The 21,627-nt window shown below is 33.3% G+C and overlaps 1 protein-coding gene across 1 annotated transcript in view; it reads left to right on the forward strand.

Moving 5' to 3' along the window:
- The window catches only part of COL24A1 (collagen type XXIV alpha 1 chain), a 421,320-nt gene that overhangs the window by 206,311 nt on the left and 193,382 nt on the right, over window positions 1–21,627 (forward strand). The window contains exons 25-26 of the mRNA XM_081305079.1: window positions 847–900; window positions 3,152–3,196. Of these exons, the coding sequence (XP_081161205.1) occupies window positions 847–900; window positions 3,152–3,196 (99 nt within the window). The remainder of the gene's footprint in view (window positions 1–846; window positions 901–3,151; window positions 3,197–21,627) is intronic.

Consider the following 21,627-nt stretch of genomic DNA (forward strand, 5'->3'; position numbering starts at 1 on the left):
TTCATTTAACTTCATTTTAGAAGGAAAAAATGTGAGTTTTTTTTAATGAATAACAATAATAAAATCATACCTAGTCAATACTGTAAATTAGTGTTGTATTTAGTACTGAATAACTGAACAAAAAAAATGAGGAAGACATGCAAGAATAGGTTTGAGGGTTAAATTAAGAGGTGAATTTTGGACATTTTAGTTAGATATGCTTGTTGTTGCCAACATACTTTTTTTAAAATATTTTTTTGGTTGTATATGGACACAATACCTTTATTTTGTTTATTTTTAATGTGGTATCAGGATCTAACCCAGTGCCTCATGCATGCTTGGCAAGTGCTCTATCACTGAGCCACAACCCCGGCTCCTGCCAACATACTTTTGCAAATGCTTTTTTTCTACCTGCGTGTTCTTCCTTCAGATATCCACATAACTTGTCCCTTTCTTTAAGACTTCACTTAGGTGCCACATTTTCAGTGAGACTGAAAATTAGTGTTATAAATTAGTGTTCTTCCCTGGAAATATCAAAAATTTCAATAAAACTCCCACAACAGTCTATATTTCCTTCCTTGCTTGATTTATTTTCCTTCATTTTATTTACCACCACCTATCATCCTAACTTGCTATATATATGCATATATTTGTTATGTTATTTAAAATTACATATAATTTTATAAGTGTATATGACATAATTTTTAAAAACTGACTTTTTAAAAAATTATGTCATCTTTACTAAAATATAAGCTTTGAAGTATTTCGTTTTATAGTAGTTTATATTTTGTAACCCTTAGAAAACTTTCAGAAATGAGAATAACTAAACATAGCTCTTTTTTTTTCTTTTATTCGGTTCTCTTATAGGGAAAACCAGGTCGAAAGGGATATGTGGGTGAACCAGGACCAGAAGGCTTAAAGGTAAAGGATCTGATTTTATTATCAGTTTTAAAATTTTCAAAAAGGTAAAAGTCTGACTTTCATACAAATATGAAATGAGTACAGGTCAACTTACAGGGAACCAGTAAGATGTCAAGAATAGTTCAAAGGGCAATTGAGAATATATATATATATTTATATTCATATTTGTATAGATATGCAATTTAATTAAGAATGTTAGGATAAGATTTGTGGTTAAATGACAGTTCACAGGGAATCCAACTGTGAGCTGCCATCCAGTCAAACTGGCAAGAAAGTGAATCTTATTCATTAATGATGTCACATTCCTCCCTAGAATGGCATCAGAACCTAGGTTACTTTTGTATTATTCAGGAAATGGAAAAAAATCTGTAATGTTTGTTATTCCCCATCTGTCACTAGAAGTTGTGATTCAGTGCATCATGTAACTATTTACTGGGAACTCCCTGAGGAACCACTTGAGAGTTGTTTAAGGGTCACCAACTTTCACAGAAACCTAAGATCTCTGTTTTCTTCCTGGTCCTTTTCTCCCTCCCTCTCCCTCTCTTTACTTTCTGAAAACCAAAGCAATAATGAACGTTATGTGTTCTGCACATAACTTCTTTCTGCCTATTAACATAAACCTCCTCTGAGAATAACTAACACAAAGGGTTCATTTTGAGGGGGGCAACTTCTGGATGAGGAAGAAAAAAACACTAAAAAAATTAATAATCTATATGTTATTCTGCCATAAAGTAGACACAGGGTGTCTAATGATCTTTCTGTCAAGCGCTAGATACTACAACTTACTCAAACTTATTCAAATGCTTCATTCTTTTCTGTTTACCTAAATGCACGCAAAAATTGGAGGGAAAATTTGTGTAGACTTTGAAAGTTTATCTCAAAGTAATTTATTCATGATAAATATTTCAGTCAATTAAATCAATATTCTTCAATAGAAATATTATGTAAACCACAGATGTGACCCACATTATCAAGTAAAACAAGCAGGTGAAATTAATTTTAATAATGTATTTTATTTAACCCAAGATACGAAATATTATCCTTTTAATATGTAATCACTGTTAATATTAGCAATGAGATAATTTTGTATTCTTTGTTGGTATAAAGGTTTTACAATCTAATGTGTATTTTACACTTATGATACATTTCAATCAGACCAACCCATTTCAAATAAATATTCACAACCCACACATCTTCTGGGATTATAGTGTTCAGTATCTTAGCATCTTACCGCTCTACACTATAATATAACTTATAATTTTTAGACAGAAATTGATGTTTAGTATCCCATTTCTGTGATAAACTACATTTCTCTCAGATTCACTATTTGTGGTACCCTAAACTTAATCCTTTACCTTTCATTTACTTACACCTTTGCTCATGCCATTTTTCACCACTAAAAATGACCATTTCTTATCAGCACTTAAGTATTCCCTATTGATAGGGCCCTGATACAGTATCATAATTCATTATTTGAAGTCACTAATTGTTGGATTTTGGAAAAGTAATATGGTGCACATATTGTTTTAACAAACATTGCCTGCAAGCAGTAAAACACTGCAACATAATCAGATTAATATTTCTGCAATGAAGTGTAAGGGAATTCAGATTCATTGGAATAAATCAAGACTATAAATGATCTTGAGATTATCCAAATAGGTCAAGATTGGCACCAAATGAGTTTTGGAAAACTTTGGGTTTTAAGAGATCTATAGACGGCAAAATTGTGGAATATATAATACTTCTCCAGTGCTGCCAGCTTTTGCAACTTAAACTCACAGGATGCTTGCCTCTACATAATCCTTCTATAATTATCTGTGGTAATTTTCCTTTTCTACTTGAGCAAATAGAGCAACCCTATGGGCAAGAATTTAATTTTATTCTCATATCATTGTTCACAGTGCCTACCATACTACCTTTGACAGAGTACAAATAAAATAAATATTTTACTTTAAAAAATTTTGTTTATAAAGTGTTTTTAAAGTGAATAAAAGTAATGAATAGAAGAAAGTAGTTTAAGATAACATTTTATTACTGTTTGAATGAATATTTATTAATGATTTATTAATGTCTGGAAATGGAAGTAAAGCCACATTCCATGGAAATATTGTAACAGAGTTTTGAATAACTCAGATTTCCTTTGCCTTTTTAAGGGTATGTTTTGATAATTACATAAAAATGAAAACAGAAGAGCAGTCATGACTAATTTTGTTAAAAAATAATACATTTTATAAATTTATATTCTTATTAGGGAGAAACAGGAGATCAAGGAGATATTGGAAAAAATGGTGAAATGGTAAGCTGTTTTATGTGCTTACTTTCATTATTTTTATTATCTGTAATCATTTTTAGGAATCATGCTAAGCATAATCAGTTAACCATAATTATGTTAGCAATAATCAGAGTAACATCTACTAAAATTTTCAATTCATTTCTAATGTTTCTATTGACAAATAAAGCCTATTATACAAAAGAGAAATGAATTAAAACAACAATATTTTTATCTAAAATTAGATTTATGATCTTAACTCTGTTTCTTATATTTGATATTCAATTTTAGTTCTGATAACTTCATTCTAAATTTTACTTTGTTCTTTTTTTTTTGTTGTTTGCAGTGATTTCATTTTTTACCTTTATTATTTAAAAAAATTTTATTGGATTTATTTTTTAATACATGACAGCGGAATGCTTCACAATTCTTATTACACATAACAATTTTTCTTACCTATATTTGTATATAAAGTATGTTTACATCAATTCATGTCTTCATACATGTACTTTGGATAATGATGTCTATCACATTCCACCATCCTTACTAATCCCCTGCCCCTTCCCTGACCCTCCTACCCCTCTTCCCTAGCTAGAATTCATCTATTCCTCCCATGCTCTCCCTCCCTACTCCACTATGAGTCAGCCTCCTTATATCAGAGAAAAACATTTGGTATTTGTTTTTCTGAGACTGGCTAATTTCACTTAGCATTATCTTCTCCAGCGCCATCCATTTACCTGCTAAATGCCATGATTTTATTCTCTTTTATTGCTGAGTAAAATTCCATTACATTTTTTTATCCATTCATCCACTAAGGGGCATCTAGGTTGGCTCCATAGTTTAGCTATTGTGAATTGTGCTGATATAAACATTGATGTGGCTGTGTCCCTGTAGTATGCAGATTTTAAGTCCTTTGGGTATAGTCTGAGGAGAGGGATAGCTGAGTCAAATGGTGATTCCATTCTCAGATTTCCAAGGAATCTCCATACTGCTTTCCATATTGGGTGCACCAATTTGCAGTCCCACCAGCAATGTATGAGTGTGCCTTTTCCCCCACATCCTCACCAACACTTGTTTGTCTTCATAATAGCTGCCATTCTGACTGGGGTGAGATGGTATCTTTGAGTAGTTTTGATTTGCATTGCTCTAATTGCTAGAGGTGATGAACATTTTTTCATATATTTGTTGATTGATTGAATATCCTCTTCTGAGAAGTTTCTGTTCATGCCTTGGCCCATTAATCATTCGGTTATTAGTTTTTTTTTGGTGTTTAGCTTTTTTGAGTTCTTTGTATACCCTAGAGATTAGTGCTGTATCTGATGTATGGGGGGTAAAAATTTGCTCCCAAGATGTAGGCTCTCTATTTGCCTCACAGATTGTTTCTTTTTCTGAGAAGAAACTTTTTAGCTTGAGTCCATGCCATTTATTGATTCTTGGTTTTAATTCTTGCACTATAGGAGTCCTATTAAGGAAAAATAAGAGACCCAGAATAGCTAAAGCAATCCTTAGTAGGAAGAGTGAAGCAGGTGGCATCACAATACCAGACCTTAAACTATACTACAGAGCAATAATAACAAAAACAGCATGGTATTGGCACCAAAACCGACTGGTAGACCAGGATACAGAATACAGGACACAGACACTAACTCACAAAATTACAATTATCTTATATTAGACAAAGGTGCCAAAAACATGCATTAGAGAAAAGATAGCCTCTTCAACAAATGGTTCTGGGAAAACTGGAAATCCATATGCAACAAAATGAAATTAAACCCCTATCTCTCACCATGCACAAAACTAAATTCAAAATGGATCAGGGACTTAGGAATACAACCAGAGACCCTGTGTCTAATAGAAGAAAAAGTAGGCCCTGATCTCCATCATGTGGGATTAGGCCCCAACTACTTTGTCCTTTTTTATTATTAAAACATTTATTAAATAATAAGTATTAGTTTGAAGATTTTTTTTAATTTGAATGTGTGGGGTAAACCAAGAGGTAGTGAACTAGAAAGTACAATTACTTTTCTCAGATAGTTTGTATTATTAACTTCCCATTGTTATGCAGTATAAGCATTCAAATTATATTTGATTCAGGTTTGTTAGAATTAATTTTTTTTCTATAATGAGGTAAGCTAGCTAAAATATTTTCTTAACATAGGAACCCACATAGTATATATGAAATGATAAATTAACATAAGTGAATTTATTTACAGTGTACTAAGTTAATTGTCACAAAGAAAGTGGTATGATTTGATAACTTAGTAATCAAATTCCCTGCAGCTTACCTTACAACTTATATCAGAAGTAAAATGTTCTGTAAAATTTTTTTGTAAGTTCAAGTAATTAAACAATCATAAACTCTGGTCTTATAGTAAAAAACAAAATTTTCTAGCCATTATTAATGAAAATAAGCATAGCATTGTCTTAGAAGATCACTGCTACTCTATTACCTGAGTGATTAGAAGGGTAATTTTTTGTTCTTTTTGCTAAGATATGTTAAAGGCTCAGTGGTAGCCTGTAAAAGGCTCTGGGTTCAATCCCTAGTACTGCCAAAAAAACCAAAGACATTCCAGTGGAGGGTTCATACCAGTTATATTATTCAGAATTTCTCATCAAATAAGATTATACCTTATATTTCTCTGAGGTCAATCAAAGAACTTAAATTCTAGCATTTCTGAGTGCCAAATTGATAAGGAAATGTATGCAAACTAGTGTGTCAAAGTTAAAATTCTAATGAAGAGCATCTTTTCTTAAAATATCATTTTATATATTAGATCTTTAAGTATTATTTACTTTTACATGCTGGACTGGTTCCACACAGTATAGGAAATCATTGCCAATGCTTTCCAAAGAGGAGGTAGGCTGTCTTGGCAGATAATAGGGTTTTGTCACTGGAAGGCAAATAACATTATTGATGATTTGCTATGTGTCAACCATCAGCTAATGCTAAGTGATGTTTCATGTTAGGTATTTTGTTTAATTCTCAGTTTTAAAGCATATATTTTGTTATTCCAATTTTTAAAATGAGGAAACTATAGCACAGGGAGAAACCAGTTTAAAATTACATAACTAATAAATATTGATGAACTGAGATTTGAACTAAACCAAACTCAAAATCCAAATTTCCACATTATATTATGCTGTGATATTTTAATATTAGTTGACAACAATTTGGCATAGATGTGGAGATATACTTTACATGTATGCAAATGTCTGCAAACTAGTGTATCAGAAAATTATTGAGCAAACGACATTCCAAGCTCTGAGATGCTTTCTCTTCAGGATTGTGAGATAATTTTTTTCAATTACTGCCTACATTGAGTTAATTCAAAAATATATAATGCCTGAAGAATATTTGGGTCTCAGTAATTCCAAGCTTTATTTAGTCTTATTAATTTTCATATCTTATAAACACATTTCATCTAGTCCAGAGTGTTTTTTTTGCCAAGAATACTTGAGAGAGATGAGAAGATACAGTTATACTTCATGACATCAGTCTTGTAATTTGGGGATATCCCAGCTTAAACTAATATTTACTTTTTTAAATCTTTTTTTACAGTCATTTAAATTGCCTTAACTGGACACCCTCCAGTTTTATTTGTTTCTTTCTAGATATGCACTAATTAGAACCAAACTTGTGATAGAGCATTCCAAACACAGCAATGTCATCTATATTTTATGTCTGTATGCATATCATAGTCATTTTCTGTAAAGAATTGTAATGTCCCCTAAATATGTCTGTAATTTCAAAAAACGCCTTCCATTGCCCTCATTCTAGCGTCCCATTTTTTACAAGTAATCTAGTTTTCTCACCATCACTAACACTTCTTTCTAAGTTGTCTAGGATAAAAGTACTTAAAGAACTTTAAGGAAAAGGAAGGATGTACTTTTTCAGTATTGGTCAAGAGATCAGAATTAGGACGAATAGATTGCCTGTATAAGGGATCTGTTTTTTGTTTAATATAGATAAGAATATTTTAATAGAAATTCTAAGGCTCAAATAAACTATTCTATACAGTGATTCAAAAATTCATTATTGAAAGGTTTAATGACTCTTCTCAATCATTAATTCAGCAAATATTTACTAATTGAATTAGGCATATTTTGAACCTGTGATCTCTGTCTTTGTGAAACTTAGAGTTAATTGGAAATTTTATAGACATTAAATAATCACCTAAAGAAATACATAATTATAAACTGTGATACATTCTATAAAGGTGAAGTTTAAGGGGACTATGGCAAGGATGCCAAATTTAGATCAGAAGATGAGAGAAGGCCATTTTGAGAAAACAACTGAGTTGTAACCATAAAGAATAGTATAAATGGTGTGAGTTAGCAGGGGGAGAAGAGAGAGAAAGAACATTGCTTCTTCATCATTAAACAAAATACATGTATGAAGATGTGAATTTGGTGTCAACATACCTTATATATAATAAGAGATTTGATAAATTATGGTATAATGGTGTATTAAGAATTATAATGCAAAAATAAATAAATAAATTTTTTAAAAGAACATTACTGTATATACAATAAAACATATTTCCTACTTTTGCCACTTATCTCCCTTCAGGAAAATTAATTAAGATCTCTAAATATTTACTTTCTCAGAATAAAAAGGGTAAAAATAACTACCTCATAGAGTTTCTTATTAAACATAACATGCATAAAGCACTTGGCACAGTGGGAGTCACAGTAGGAGTCACACGGGAAAATTTGCTAGATTATCTGCTGTTCTTGTGGTAGTGTTTACAGTTACATGTGACAGTTTTAAGGGGGAAAGCAGTTAGCTATTTGTGGACCTGAAATAAAGTTAGTTTCGATAGACTTTGATGAACAAAGAGAAAAGCCATCTGAGATGTTACTAGCGAGGAGGCAAGAACCAGTCATTTAGGAAATTGTTATTACTTGATACTAGAATCAATGAGGAATCAACAAATATCCTAAGTACGCCAATACTGTGATTAAGTTTGGTCTTAGAATTAGTCTGGTTCTAATGGGAGGTTAGAACATGGTTGAGAGGATAAGTAGGAAGGAACAAGCCAGTTAGAATGCTGCTGCAGTAGTCTGAATCAGGATGAATTTGAGATACACTTGTTTGCGGTTATAGATCAGACAAATGTAGGCTACAAAAAAGGCGGGTGTTGTTGCCTGATTCCACATTGGAGTTCATTCAAAATCAAAAAGAGGCAAAATCAGCAGGGAAATAAAAAGAAAGAAATCTGCTTATTGAAGACCTAGTATTATCTCTCATTATCTTGGTATGACCCTTGTAAAATAAATCTTCTTATTGCCATTCTATAAATGCAGAAACTGAAATTTATTGAAGTTATATTGCTGGTGAGAAACGGATCTGGATTTCAAATACAAGAAAGTCCTTAGCATACAGTATTTTTTGATAGCTAAACTATTATTTGTCAGGAATATTTTGGTTCATATAATGTCTAAGTATAATTCCAATTCTAACATTCTATGACTCTTTCATAAGAATTTTATTGCTTTTAGTCTTCCTCTCATCTGCCAATTTGACTTCTTTTTTCTGGCCTTTTTCTAGTTTCATTATGTCTTTCTGAAGCTGGAGCAAACAGAACTAGAGTAGGTATTTTAGAGAAAAATGAAATCACAACTTTGTCTATGAGTAGAACAATGACTACTATTATGTTACTCTATTGTTGAGGCTACTCAAAACCATGCAGGCATTTTCCTCTAACAGGAAACTGGAGATGCATTTAGAAAATAATCAACAGTGTCCCTTAGAATTTTATAATAGTCTGTTAATCTAAATATAAAATATGAATATTATTCCATAAAGTGTCCTTGATTTCATTAATTTTCAGTTACCACATTTCTGCCCACTTGAAGGGATTCATGACTAGTCTCTAATTTAGCCATATTGATTTATCTCTTAAAACATAGCCCATCTGTTTTGATTGATTTTTAACTCATTCATTCCTTAATTTATCAATTGAGCAAGATTTCATAAGCAATCTCCTGTATCCTCTATTTTACTGCCTTCCCTCTGGCATGTTAACACAGTAAGTGACTGTTGAACAAGAAGAATGAGGAAGAAAGACCATGAGTTATCCTCAAAATCAGGTACTCCACTTTTCAACACAAAACCTTTAGAATCATAGATCCTCTGTTGCCTGATTCCACACTGGAGTTCATTCAAAATCAAAAAGAGGTGAAATCAGCAGGGAAATAAAAAGAAAGAAATCTACTTATTGAAGACCTAGAATTATCTCACATTATCTTGGTATGATCCTTTTAAAATAAATCTTCTTATTGCTGTTCTATAAATGCAGAAACTGAAATTTATTGAAGTTATACAGCTGGTGAGAAACAGATCTGGATTTCAAATACAAGATTTCTATCTATAGTTTTAAGGCTCTATTCTCTACATCAAGTAATCATCAATTTGTCCTGTTTTTAAATATAACTTTGAAATACTTAAAGTATTTATTTTTTTCCATTTTTTATTGGTTGTTCACAACATTACAAAGCTCTTGACATATCATATTTCATACATTAGATTGAAGTGGGTTATGAACTCCCAATTTTACCCCAAATGCAGATTGCAGAATCACGTCGGTTACACATCCACAATTTTACATAATGCCCTATTAGTAATTGTTGTATTCTGCTACCTTTCCTATCCCCTACTATCCCCCCTCCCCTCCCCTCCCATCTTCTCTCTCTACCCCATCTACTGTAATTCATTTCTCTCCTTGTTTATTTTCCCATTCCCCTCACAACCTCTTATATGTAATTTTGTATAACAATGAAGGTCTCCTTCCATTTCCATGCAATTTCCCTTTTCTCTCCCTTTCCCTCCCATCTCATGTCTCTGTTTAAAGTTAATCTTTTCTTCCTGCTCTTCCTCCCTACTCTGTTCATAGTTGCTCTCATTATATCAAAGAAGACATTTGGTATTTGTTTTTTAGGGATTGGCTAGCTTCACTAAGCATAATCTGCTCTAGTGCCATCCATTTCCCTGCAAATTCCATGATTTTGTCATTTTTTAGTGCTGCGTAATATTCCATGGTGTATAAATGCCACATTTTTTTTTATCCATTCATCTATTGAAGGGCATCTGGGTTGGTTCCACAGTCTAGCTATTGTGAATTGTGCTGCTATGAACATTGATGTGGCAGTATCCCTGTAGCATGCTCTTTTAAGGTCTTCAGGGAATAGTCGGAGAAGGGCAATAGCAGGGTCAAATGGTGGTTCCATTCCCAGCTTTCCCAGGAATCTCCAAACTGCTTTCCAAATTGGCCGCACCAATTTGCAGTCCCACCAGCAATGTACAAGTGTACCCTTTTCTCCACATCCTCGCCAGCACTTGTTGTTGTTTGACTTCATAGTGGCTGCTAATCATACTGGAGTGAGATGGTATCTTAGGGTGATTTTGATTTGCATTTCTCTGACTGCTAGAGATGGTGAGCTTTTTTTCATGTACTTGTTGATTGATTGTATATCCTCCTCTGAGAAGTGTCTGTTCAGGTCCTTGGCCCATTTGTTGATTGGGTTATTTGTTATCTTATTGTCTAATTTTTTGAGTTCTTTGTATACTCTGGATATTAGGGCTCTATCTGAAGTGTGAGGAGTAAAGATTTGTTCCCAGGATGTAGGCTCACTAGTTACCTCTCTTATTGTTTCTCTTGCTGAGAAAAAAACTTTTTAGTTTAAGTAAGTCCCATTTCTTGATTCTTGTTATTAACTCTTGTGCTATGGGTGTCCTATTAAGGAATTTGGAGCCCGACCCCACAATATGTAGATCTGAGCCAACTTTTTTTTCTATCACTCGCAGAGTCTCTGATTTTATATCAAGCTCCTTGATCCATTTTGAGTTAACTTTTGTGGATGGCGAGAGAAAGGGATTCAATTTCATTTTGTTGCATATGGATTTCCAATTTTCCCAGCACCATTTGTTGAAGATGCTATCCTTCCTCCATTGCATGCTTTTAGCCCCTTTATCAAATATAAGATAGTTGTAACTTTGTGGATTAGTCTCTGTGTCCTCTATTCTATACCATTGGTCCACCCGCCTGTTTTGGTACCAGTACCATGCTGTTTTTGTCACTATTGCTCTGTAATATAGTTTGAAATCTGGTATTGCTATACCGCCTGATTCACACTTCCTGCTTAGAATTGCTTTTGCTATTCTGGGTCTTTTGTTTTTCCATATGAATTTCATGATTGCTTTATCTATTTCTACAAGAAATGCCATTGGGATTTTGATTGGCATTGCATTAAACCTATAGAGAACTTTTGGTAATATAGCCATTTTGATAATGTTAGTTCTGCCTATCCATGAACAGGGTATATTTTTCCATCTTCTAAGATCTTCTTCTTCTTCTCTATTTAGGGTTCTGAAGTTTTCATTGTATAAATCTTTCACCTCTTTTGTTAGGTTGATTCCCAAGTATTTTATTTTTTTTGAGGATATTGTAAATGGAGTGTATTTCCTCATTTCCGTTTCAGAAGTTTTGTTGCTGATATACAGAAATGCCTTTGATTTATGCGTGTTGATTTTATATCCTGCCACTTTGCTGAATTCATTTATTAGTTCTAGTAGTTTCTTTGTAGACCCTTTTGGGTCTTCTAGGTATAGAATCATGACGTCCGCAAATAGTGATAATTTAAGTTCTTCTTTTCCTATTTTTATGCCTTTAATTTCTTTTGTCTGTCTAATTGCTCTGGCCAGTGTTTCGAGAACTATATTGAATAGAAGTGGAGATAGAGGGCATCCCTGTCTTGTTCCGGATTTTAGAGGGAATGCCTTCAACTTTTGTCCATTCAGAATGATGCTAGCCTGAGGCTTAGCATAGATAGCTTTTACAATGTCAAGGTAAGTTCCTGTTATCCCTAGTTTTTCTAATGTTTTGAACATAAAGGGATGCTGTACTTTGTCAAATGCTTTCTTTGCGTCTATCGAGATGATCATATGGTTCTTATCTACTTAAAGTATTTAAATACCTACATATTTAAATATAACCTTGAATTAGTGGGTAGGAATATTTGAATTAATAACTAGGAAGATTTGAAAACAGACCAAGTAAAATTTGATTACCCTAAGCCAAGCTAGCAATTTGTTTTTAAAATATTTTCAAGTGTTATTGGTTTCTGAAGCATATGGAAACAATGTATTTATAATGGAAACAGGACAGATTGTGAAGGAGATGGAAAAATACTTTAAAAGTGCTCAGCATAAAACACCATTTAATGTCATAGTTTTGCTGCTCTCTGATAGAACTACCATGAGATTAGTTTGATACATGTTTATTTTATTTTATGAGTATTATTTATTCTTTTTTTTTAAAGAGAGAGTGAGAGAGGAGAGAGAGAGAGAGACAGAGAGAGAGAGAGAGAATTTTTAATATTTATTTTTTAGTTCTTGGCGGACACAACATCTTTGTTGGTATGCGGTGCTGAGAATCGAACCTGGGTCGCACGCATGCCAGGCGAGCGCGCTACCGCTTGAGCCACATCCCCAGCCCTATTATTTATTCTTTAAGAGGACAATTCCAGCTTTAAAGGGATCTACTTAAATCATAAGAAGTCATGAATGCCCCAGAAGATGGTGGCAACATTTAACCAAACAATAATAACCAAAACTCTACCAGTTGCCCTAAAGTAGGACCTCTAGTGTCAGCGCCATTCTCTTAAAAAAATATCATTTATTCTTTCCTAATTTTAAGCTACACGTATCTATAGCACAACTGCAAACCTATTGCATTCCTTCTATATGGCTGAGAGTATTAATTTTTCTCAAGGAATGGGATGCTGCGTAAAACGTATATCCATGACACATTTCATCATCAGAAGGATCTTTACCAAAATACAGTGAAAATAATTACCATTTATTGAAACCCTGTTATATGCCAACTGTTTTGAATAATTTATATCATTTAATCCTTATAAAGGCTCTGGGAAATCATTATTATTATTTCTATTTTATAAAAATGGAACTTATATTTCAGAGAAGTTAAAAAAAACTATCCAGGGCCAAGTAGTAAAGTACCAGAGATGGGACTACAAAGAAAATATCTCTAACTTTGCCATCATCCTTCTTCATCTTAATAATTAGCTGAATATTTCTGATTTTATTTTAAACCAATACCTGACATCCCACCCATGTCCCATGTGGGCGGCAGAATTGGGGGATCCTCTTCATGGGGTAGGCTGGCTGCAGAATAAAAGCTAAAAGAAGAAAATGGTGAAAATCCACAGTACATGAGAAGTAATTTTGAAAAGCAAGGGCAGCATGGCTTTTCAATCTTAGGGATCAAGCTTCCACACTGGAGAGAAAGAGAGCCCACACTTGCTTTATTTATATGGGGGAACATCAAAGGTTTTTTTATGGAATGTTCTTTGGCAAATAAGGTAGGTGGTGGGCTTTCCAGTTCCCATGGGTTACTCCCAACTCCGTATCTACAAGAGCTGTCCCACTAGTAGAGTGGGAGCAGAGATCTCATATCTTAGGCAGTCTGATACACATGGGAAAGCCGGGATTGTTCCCAAGGAATGATCTATGTTCCCCATGGCTTGGTACTGAGTAAAGACCCCCTCAAGTAACTTCACAGGTGGCTTCCCACACTGATGTCTTATTATTACTACATGAAGTTAGAAGTCATGGGACCACAAGTGCCACATTATTTTTTGAAAAACAATTCTTCAAAAATCACAGCATGTTAAAATATTTCAGTCTTAGGATCATGTATTTGACATTTATCATCTTTAAAATGTATGAATAGCATCATTTATCTGATTAAGAAACCATAATGAATTATTTTCTCTAGAAATTTCATGCCTGTGAAGGCATAGAAAATTAAAAGGGACTGTGACTGAGTGGCAGCCAAAGTGAAAATACAGAAAGTATGTGGACATATCAGTGGGTATGAATAGAGAAGATATATGACATTCAAATTCAGGCACACTGAAGGAACATGAATTATAAAAGGGCATTTAAAAGGGTTAGGGTTAGGGTTAGGGTTTTTTTTCTCTGAAAACTAGTTACAGGAACCTCCAAGGTGAACTACTACTTCACAAGTGAATTGCCAGTGGTTTTCTTAGATAAGAGATTTACCTAAGAAAGTCACCAAATTTCCAGGTACATTTGAGGTACTGACAATTGTGTAAGGATTTCTGGGTCTTTTGGATTATCAAATATACCATTATGTTGAACTGACAGTTGTGGCATCTCTTTGTAAAAGCAAAGAAAATTACTAGAAAAAATCATAAATACTGTATTAGCTACAGTCCTACAGTACTTTTTCTACAGAGGTGAAAGCTAAAGGGCATGGATAAGTGAGGACAGAAAATTCTTCACACAAAAACAAACGTTTTTAAACTAGTAGTAAGAGATAAATCAATATTAAATCATATGTAAATTGTTACTAAGGAGGAAGTAATAAAAATGAAAAAAGTTCACATGATTATAATATAAAAACAAAAAGGCAAAATTTCTATCCATAGGAAAAGGAAAGATATAAATGATGCTGTTCATTTCTGTTTCTATAACTAGAAACAAAAGTTATAGAAAATAAGCATACCTTGAATATATATGAATACCTGTGTGCCTCATTTTATATTCAGCATACTGTTTTATTTTCTCCTTGGTAAATATATACTTAGTTACTATTAAAATAAAATATTTCAAGAAAAGGAATAAGATCTATTGTTCTGTGATGATATAGATTCTGCATCACTTCTGTAATGATAGAGAAAACAAGGTATTTGTAATCATGTCATATTAAAGTCAAATAGTTTCTTAGGAGAGGCCAGATGAGGGAATGTGATTTTTCTGTAATCATTCTCATGCAGAAACATCAATTTGAAAAATTATCCACACTTGCAAATAACTTCACAAGAGTTAAGGAAACCAGGTGAGAGAACATAGTACCTGGTTATAACATAATAATGAGAAAAGACCAGTAGGAAGAACAATTTTACATTGCCCACATCATCTCTCCCAGAACTCCAAGTGGCAATGTGGAGAGAGATACAATTCACATAGGGAAAAGAGGGAAGTAAGCATAAGATTGCGATGAATCCCAACACTACACCCACCACACTAAAACCCTGCATTGGGCAGACCTCTGTCGCCCCTGACACAGCTAGTACCTGTAGGCCAAGCCTAGCCATCTGCCCTGGTATCAGATAGCACACAATATGTAACTCACATCTAATAGTGCCCTACTTGCTATATATCCAAAGAAAGTAAAATCAGTATGTCAAAGCACTCCCATGTTTCTTGCAATACTTTCACAAAAATCAAGACACAAAATTAACCTAGATTTCATCAATGGATAAATGGGTTAAGGGAAAAAAAAAATATATATATATATATATATAAATGCTATTCCACCCTAAAAAAAGAATGGGGGAGGATACCCTGTTATTTGTATCATATGGATAGAACTTTAAGTTGAGTGTAAATAATCTAAGACAAGTACTGCATATTCTTGAAGAATATTAAGAGTAGATGATAAGTGTTCTCACCACAAAAAAACAATGGCTATGTGAGGTAATGTATATGTTAATTAAACGTGGTATATATGGTAAATAAATATAATTTTATCTATTAATTTAAAAAAATAGTAAGTGTCTCAGATTGCACAAATTGAAATAGCAATAAAAGATACCCTTTCAAAAGAATCAAAAGAAATATTAAAATGGAACCTTTTGTCTTTAAGTCTGTTGATGTGGTGAACAGCATTTATTGATTTCCGTATATTGAACCAGCCTTGCATCCCAGGGATGAATCCTACTTGATCATGGTGCACAAGTTTTTTGATATGTTTTTATATTCGATTCGCCAGAATTTTATTGAGAATTTTTGCATCTATGTTCATTAGAGATATTGGTCTGTAGTTTTCTTTCTTTGAAGTGTCTTTGTCGGGTTTTGGGATCAGAGTGATGTTGGCCTCATAGAATGAATTTGGAAGTGCTCCTTCTTTTTCTATTTCTTGAAATAGCTTGAAAAGTATTGGTATTAATTCTTCTTTGAAGGTTTTGTAGAACTCCCCTGTATACCCATCCAGTCCAGGGCTTTTCTTGGTTGGTAGTCTTTTGAAGGCTTCTTCTATTTCTTCCTTTGTTATTGGTCTGTTTAAATTGTGTGTGTCTTCCTGTCTCAATCTGGGCAGATCATATGCCTTAAGAAATTTATCGATATCTTCACTATCTTCTATTTTATTGGAATATAGGGTTTCAAAATACTTTCTAATTATCTTCTGTATTTCTGTAGTGTCTGTTGTGATATTGCCTTTTTCATCCCGTATGTTGGTAATTTGAGTTCTCTCTCTTCTTCTCTTCGTTAGCATGGCTAAGGGCCTGTCTATCTTAATTATTTTTTCAAAGAACCAACTTTTAGTTTTATCAATTTTTTCAATGTTTTTTTTTGTTTCAATTTCGTTGATTTCTGCTCTGATTTTAATTATTTCTTGTCTTCTACTACATTTGCTATTGTTTTGCTCTTCCTTTTCTAGTTTTTTGAGGTGTAGTGTGAGTTCATTTATTTGTTGGTTATTTCTTTTTTTGAGGAAAGAACTCCAAGAAATGAATTTTCCTCTTAAAACTGCTTTCATTGTGTCCCATAGATTCTGGTATGTTGTGTCTGTATTATCATTTTTCTCTAAGAATTTTTTCATCTCCTCCTTTATGTCTTCTGTAACCCATTGATAATTCAGTAACATATTGTTCATTTTCCATGTGATGTAGGATTTTCCCTTCCTTCTTTTATCATTGATTTCCAATTTCATTCCATTGTGATCAGATATGGTGCATGGTATTATCTCCACGCCTTTATATTTACTAATCATTGCCTTATGGCATAATATATGGTCTATCTTTGAGTAGGATCCATGTGCTCTGAGAAGAACGTGTATCCACTTGATGATGGTTGATATATTCTATATATGTCGGTTAAGTCTAGGTTATTGATTGTGCTGTTGAGTTCTATAGTTTCTTTATTCAGTTTTTGTCTAGAGGATCTGTCTAATGGCGAGAGCGGTGTGTTGAAGCCACCCATAATTATTGTGTTGTGGTCTATTTGACTCTTGAACTTGAGGAGAGTTTGTTTTATGAACGTTGCAGCTCCATTGTTTGGTGCATACAAATTGATAATTGTTATGTCTTGTTGGTGGATGGTTCCTTTTAACAGGATATAGTGTCCTTCTTTATCCTTCTTGATTAACTTAGGTTTAAAGTTGATTTTATTCGATATGAGTATGGCCACTCCTGCTTGCTTCCAAGGGCCATGTGAGTGGTATGATTTTTCCCAACCTTTTACCTTCAGCCTGTGGATGTCTTTTCCTATCATATGAGTCTCTTGAAGGCAGCATATTGTTGGATTTGTTTTTTTGATCCAGGTTACTAGCCTATGTCTCTTGATTGGTGAGTTTAGGCCATTAATATTTAAGGTTACAATTGAGATATGATTTGTACTTCCAGTCATGCTTCTTTATTTATTTATTTTAGTTTGGCTGGTTTTACTTTTTGGTTATTTTCCTCCCCCTTTATTGAGACACCTCCTGCTGTTAGTTTTGGGCACTATTTTTCAATTCCTCTTCTTGTAGTATTTTGCTCAAAATTCTTTGCAGTGCTGGTTTTCTTGCTGCGAATTCTTTTAGCTTTTGTTTATCGTGAAAGAGAAATGCAAATCAAAACCACCCTAAGATACCATCTCACTCCAGTAAGATTGGCAGCCATTATGAAGTCAAACAACAATAAGTGTTGGCGGGGAAGTGGGGAAAAGGGTACACTTGTACACTGCTGGTGGGACTGCAAAATGGTGAGCCCAATTTGGAAAGCAGTATGGAGATTCCTGGGAAAGCTGGGAATGGATCCACCATTCGACCCAGCTATCGCCCTTTTCGGACTATTCCCTGAGGACCTTAAAAGAGCGCACTATAGGGATACGGCCACATCAATGATTATATTCACAATAGCTAGACTGTGGAACAAACCTAGATGCCCTTCAATAGATGAATGGATAAAAAAAAATGTGGCATCTATACACAATGGAGTATTATGCAGCACTAAGAAATGACAAAATCATAGAATTTTCAGGGAAATGGATGGCATTAGAGCAGATTATGCTAAGTGAAGCTAGCCAAGCCCTAAAAAACAAATGCCAAATGTCTTATTTGATATAAAGAGAGCAACTAAGAACAGAACAGGAAGGAAGAGCATGAGGAAAAGACTAATAGTAAACAAAGACGAATGGGGGGAGAGAGAAGGGAAAGCATATGGAAATGATAGGAGACCTTCAGTGATACACAAAATTATAAGAGGTTATGAGGGGCAAGGGGGAGGGGGGGAAAAGGGGGAGAGAATTGAACAACAGCAGAGGAGGTAGAGAGGGAAGATAGGAGGGGAGGGGAGGGGAGGGGAGATAGTAGGGGATAGGAAAGGTAGCAGAATACAACAGTCACTAATATGCCATTATGTAATAATGTGAGTATGTAACAGTTGTGATTCTGCAATGTGTATTTGGGGTAAAAATGGGAGTTCAAAACCCAATTGAGTCTAATTTATGAAAGATGATATATCATGAGCTCTGTAATGTTTTGAACAATCAATAAAAAAATAAATAAATAAATCAACATTTAATTTTACTTAAATAAATGTTAAAGATATTATCTTAAATTCTAAAAAAAAATAAAAATAAAATGGAACTTTTTCCTTCCAATAGCATCAGTGTTTTTTAGATGTGAACATTTAGTGTGCTTACTATCTAGAAACAATTTGCCTATTAACCTTCTAAGAGAATATAATATTGAATACTCTATTTTAGAATTTTTCTGGTTTTTAAGGGTTTATTCCTAAAGGTTATTTTTAAATAACATTTGATATAATTCTGTATTTGGGTCTGGGTCATTAAAGTTTAGAATCCAAATAGGTTTAAAGATCATTGTTGTATGATTTAAAGTAGGTTCATTGTATATAAATATGTGTTTCTCATGCTTTTCTTCATCATGTACTTATATTTTTGTGTTTCAGAAGAATATTATCATTTATTCTGTCATTCAAAAGATACTTAATGAACACTTACTGAGTGCTAGATAAACAGTTAAGTAAGATTTGATTCTTAACTGGTTTATGATGTAGAAAATAATTATATACATAGCTTTGCCAAAACATTCATCCTGTTTTGGATACTTTAAGAAAATAACTAAAATTGTTTTGATGGCTATCACATGGACATATGTATTGATAGAGAAACTTTTCTCTTTGGCTAAAAATATGTTTCTATTCTGTTAAGTAGGGATATTACAAAATTTAACCATAGCATTTGAGGAAATGGAAGCTCTATTTTCTATATAAAAGGTGTCTGGAGCTGTCATTTTGCAAGTAGAAGGGGGTGCTAAAAGAATTCTTTAGAAACTACTCTTTTGCATTTATTGCTAGTATACTATCTTATTTTATTTAGATATTCATATATCAATAAAATGGCAAAGATAGAATTCTAACAACATTTTTTATGCTCAGGATACATAAGATGGGGAATACATTGCTTCTTCCTATTTCAAAAATGGCATAGACTAATGGAAATAATGGTACAGGACAGGGTAATGGTGTTGCTTTGGACTGCCTGTTAACATTCCACTCTTATAGAAGGTGGTGGCTGAATTACAAATTGAGAGTAAGGCTAGTAAAATATCTTTGTGGTTCTGATTGTCTTAAAAAGAGATCTAAGACCTATGAAACCAATGTACTAAATTTTAAAACTTAGGAATTACAATGTGACAGGAGTTGGCAAACTTTTCTCTAAAGGACCAGATAGTATATATTATAGGCTTTCAAGACATATGGTCTTTGTCACAACTACTCAACTGCTGCTGTAGTATGAAAGCTACCACAGACAATACATGAATGAATGAGCCTGGCTCAGTTTCCAGGGAAACTTTATTTACAAAAACAGAAGTCTGGCAGAATTGGGCCTACATGCTGTAGTCTGTCTTTTCCTTTATTTGTGATGCACCAGGTTTATTGAATCTGCCATATGTGCACTGTTTCATTATTTTATCACTAACAACAACAACAACAACAAAAACACTAAAAAAATGTGATTTCTTCAAATTTTACTTTCAAATCAGGAAACAGATTCAAATTAGCAGACATATTCTGTTATTACCACTCATTAGCTTTATGTGCTGATTGTGAACATAATGAATTTATTTGCATTTATATGTAGATAGCATGTATACCCAAAGTACTCTATTAAAATGAATCATTTTTTTCCTCTAAAAAATACTTTAAGAACCTTATCAGGAAACATTGTCAAAAACAATGAAATCTGTTCTTTTTGTGTGTGTGTTCTTTTGAAACTTTTTCTAAACATTACACATATTTTTGAAGTCTCACTTTAAGAGTCATAGCATTTCCACATATTAAGTTTTATTGAGTTTTTCTTTCATTAATTTTGAAAAGTTTTCAGGGAGTGTATTAGACTTTTATTTCCTCTGGGTTGAGACATTTTACATTTGAACTCTGTCCTTTGCTTGTTAAACAATTATTTTTCATCTACTTTACTCAACAGTCTTATGGGGAGTACCACAGAATTTTTGTTCAGAAAATACTTTTTTTTACTATAAAAAAATAATGAAGTGAAATATGGACTTTATTTTTACCATAAATACGGCCAACTCTGTGTTTTATGGAAAACTTTTTATACATATATAGCCTTTTCATTTTCAATTACAGATGGATCTAAAGATAGTAATAGCCAACATACAAAGTTTATATGCTTGATTTTTTTCTGAATAATGAAATTTGGAAAAACTCTGTGACAAAAATCTGTTTCTCTGGTGTTTCAGTAATACAATGAGAAACAAAAATCCATTTGCCACCATTAAAATCAGAAAAAAACCTAGATAATTGACTCCTTCAGAAATGCAAGGGGAATGGAACACAGTAGATTATCTGGAGGGAAATTATTCCATTGAAGCTTTAAAAATATAAATGGTAAGAATTTTTTACCCTGACAAAGATCTCCTACAGTATATCCTTCACTTATCTTTATAGTTGTTACTTTCCACACCTCCCAGTTTCTCCCTTATGATCTTGCCAACCAGGCTATTCAGTACTTATTAAGCATAACACACTTATTAATTTGTGCTTTTGTTTCAGGCCATTTCTGTCACCGCTAAAGACCTTTACTTTCCTACCTCATTGTCTGATAAGCGTCAACATTTGAGACCTATCTCAACTCACCTGCTCAACTATGAAGTCTTTTCAGTCTCCTTGCCCCATTTAATTCAGGTTTTCTCTATGAGGCCCTTCGATGCTTTAACACCAGTTTTGTGGTCCTTAGCATATTTTACTTTACATCACAATTATTTTTTATTTGAACTATCCCTACAGAAAAGTCATCCAGGACTGCCAGGTTTCTGTTCTCGCGACTAAAAGGCTCAGGGGTCACTCCAGTTAAACTGAGCTAACTGGGCTGCATG

This window comes from Spermophilus citellus (genome assembly GCF_964194105.1).
Source record: "Spermophilus citellus genome assembly, chromosome: 9".
In the NCBI taxonomy this organism is placed as follows: Eukaryota; Metazoa; Chordata; class Mammalia; order Rodentia; family Sciuridae; genus Spermophilus; species Spermophilus citellus.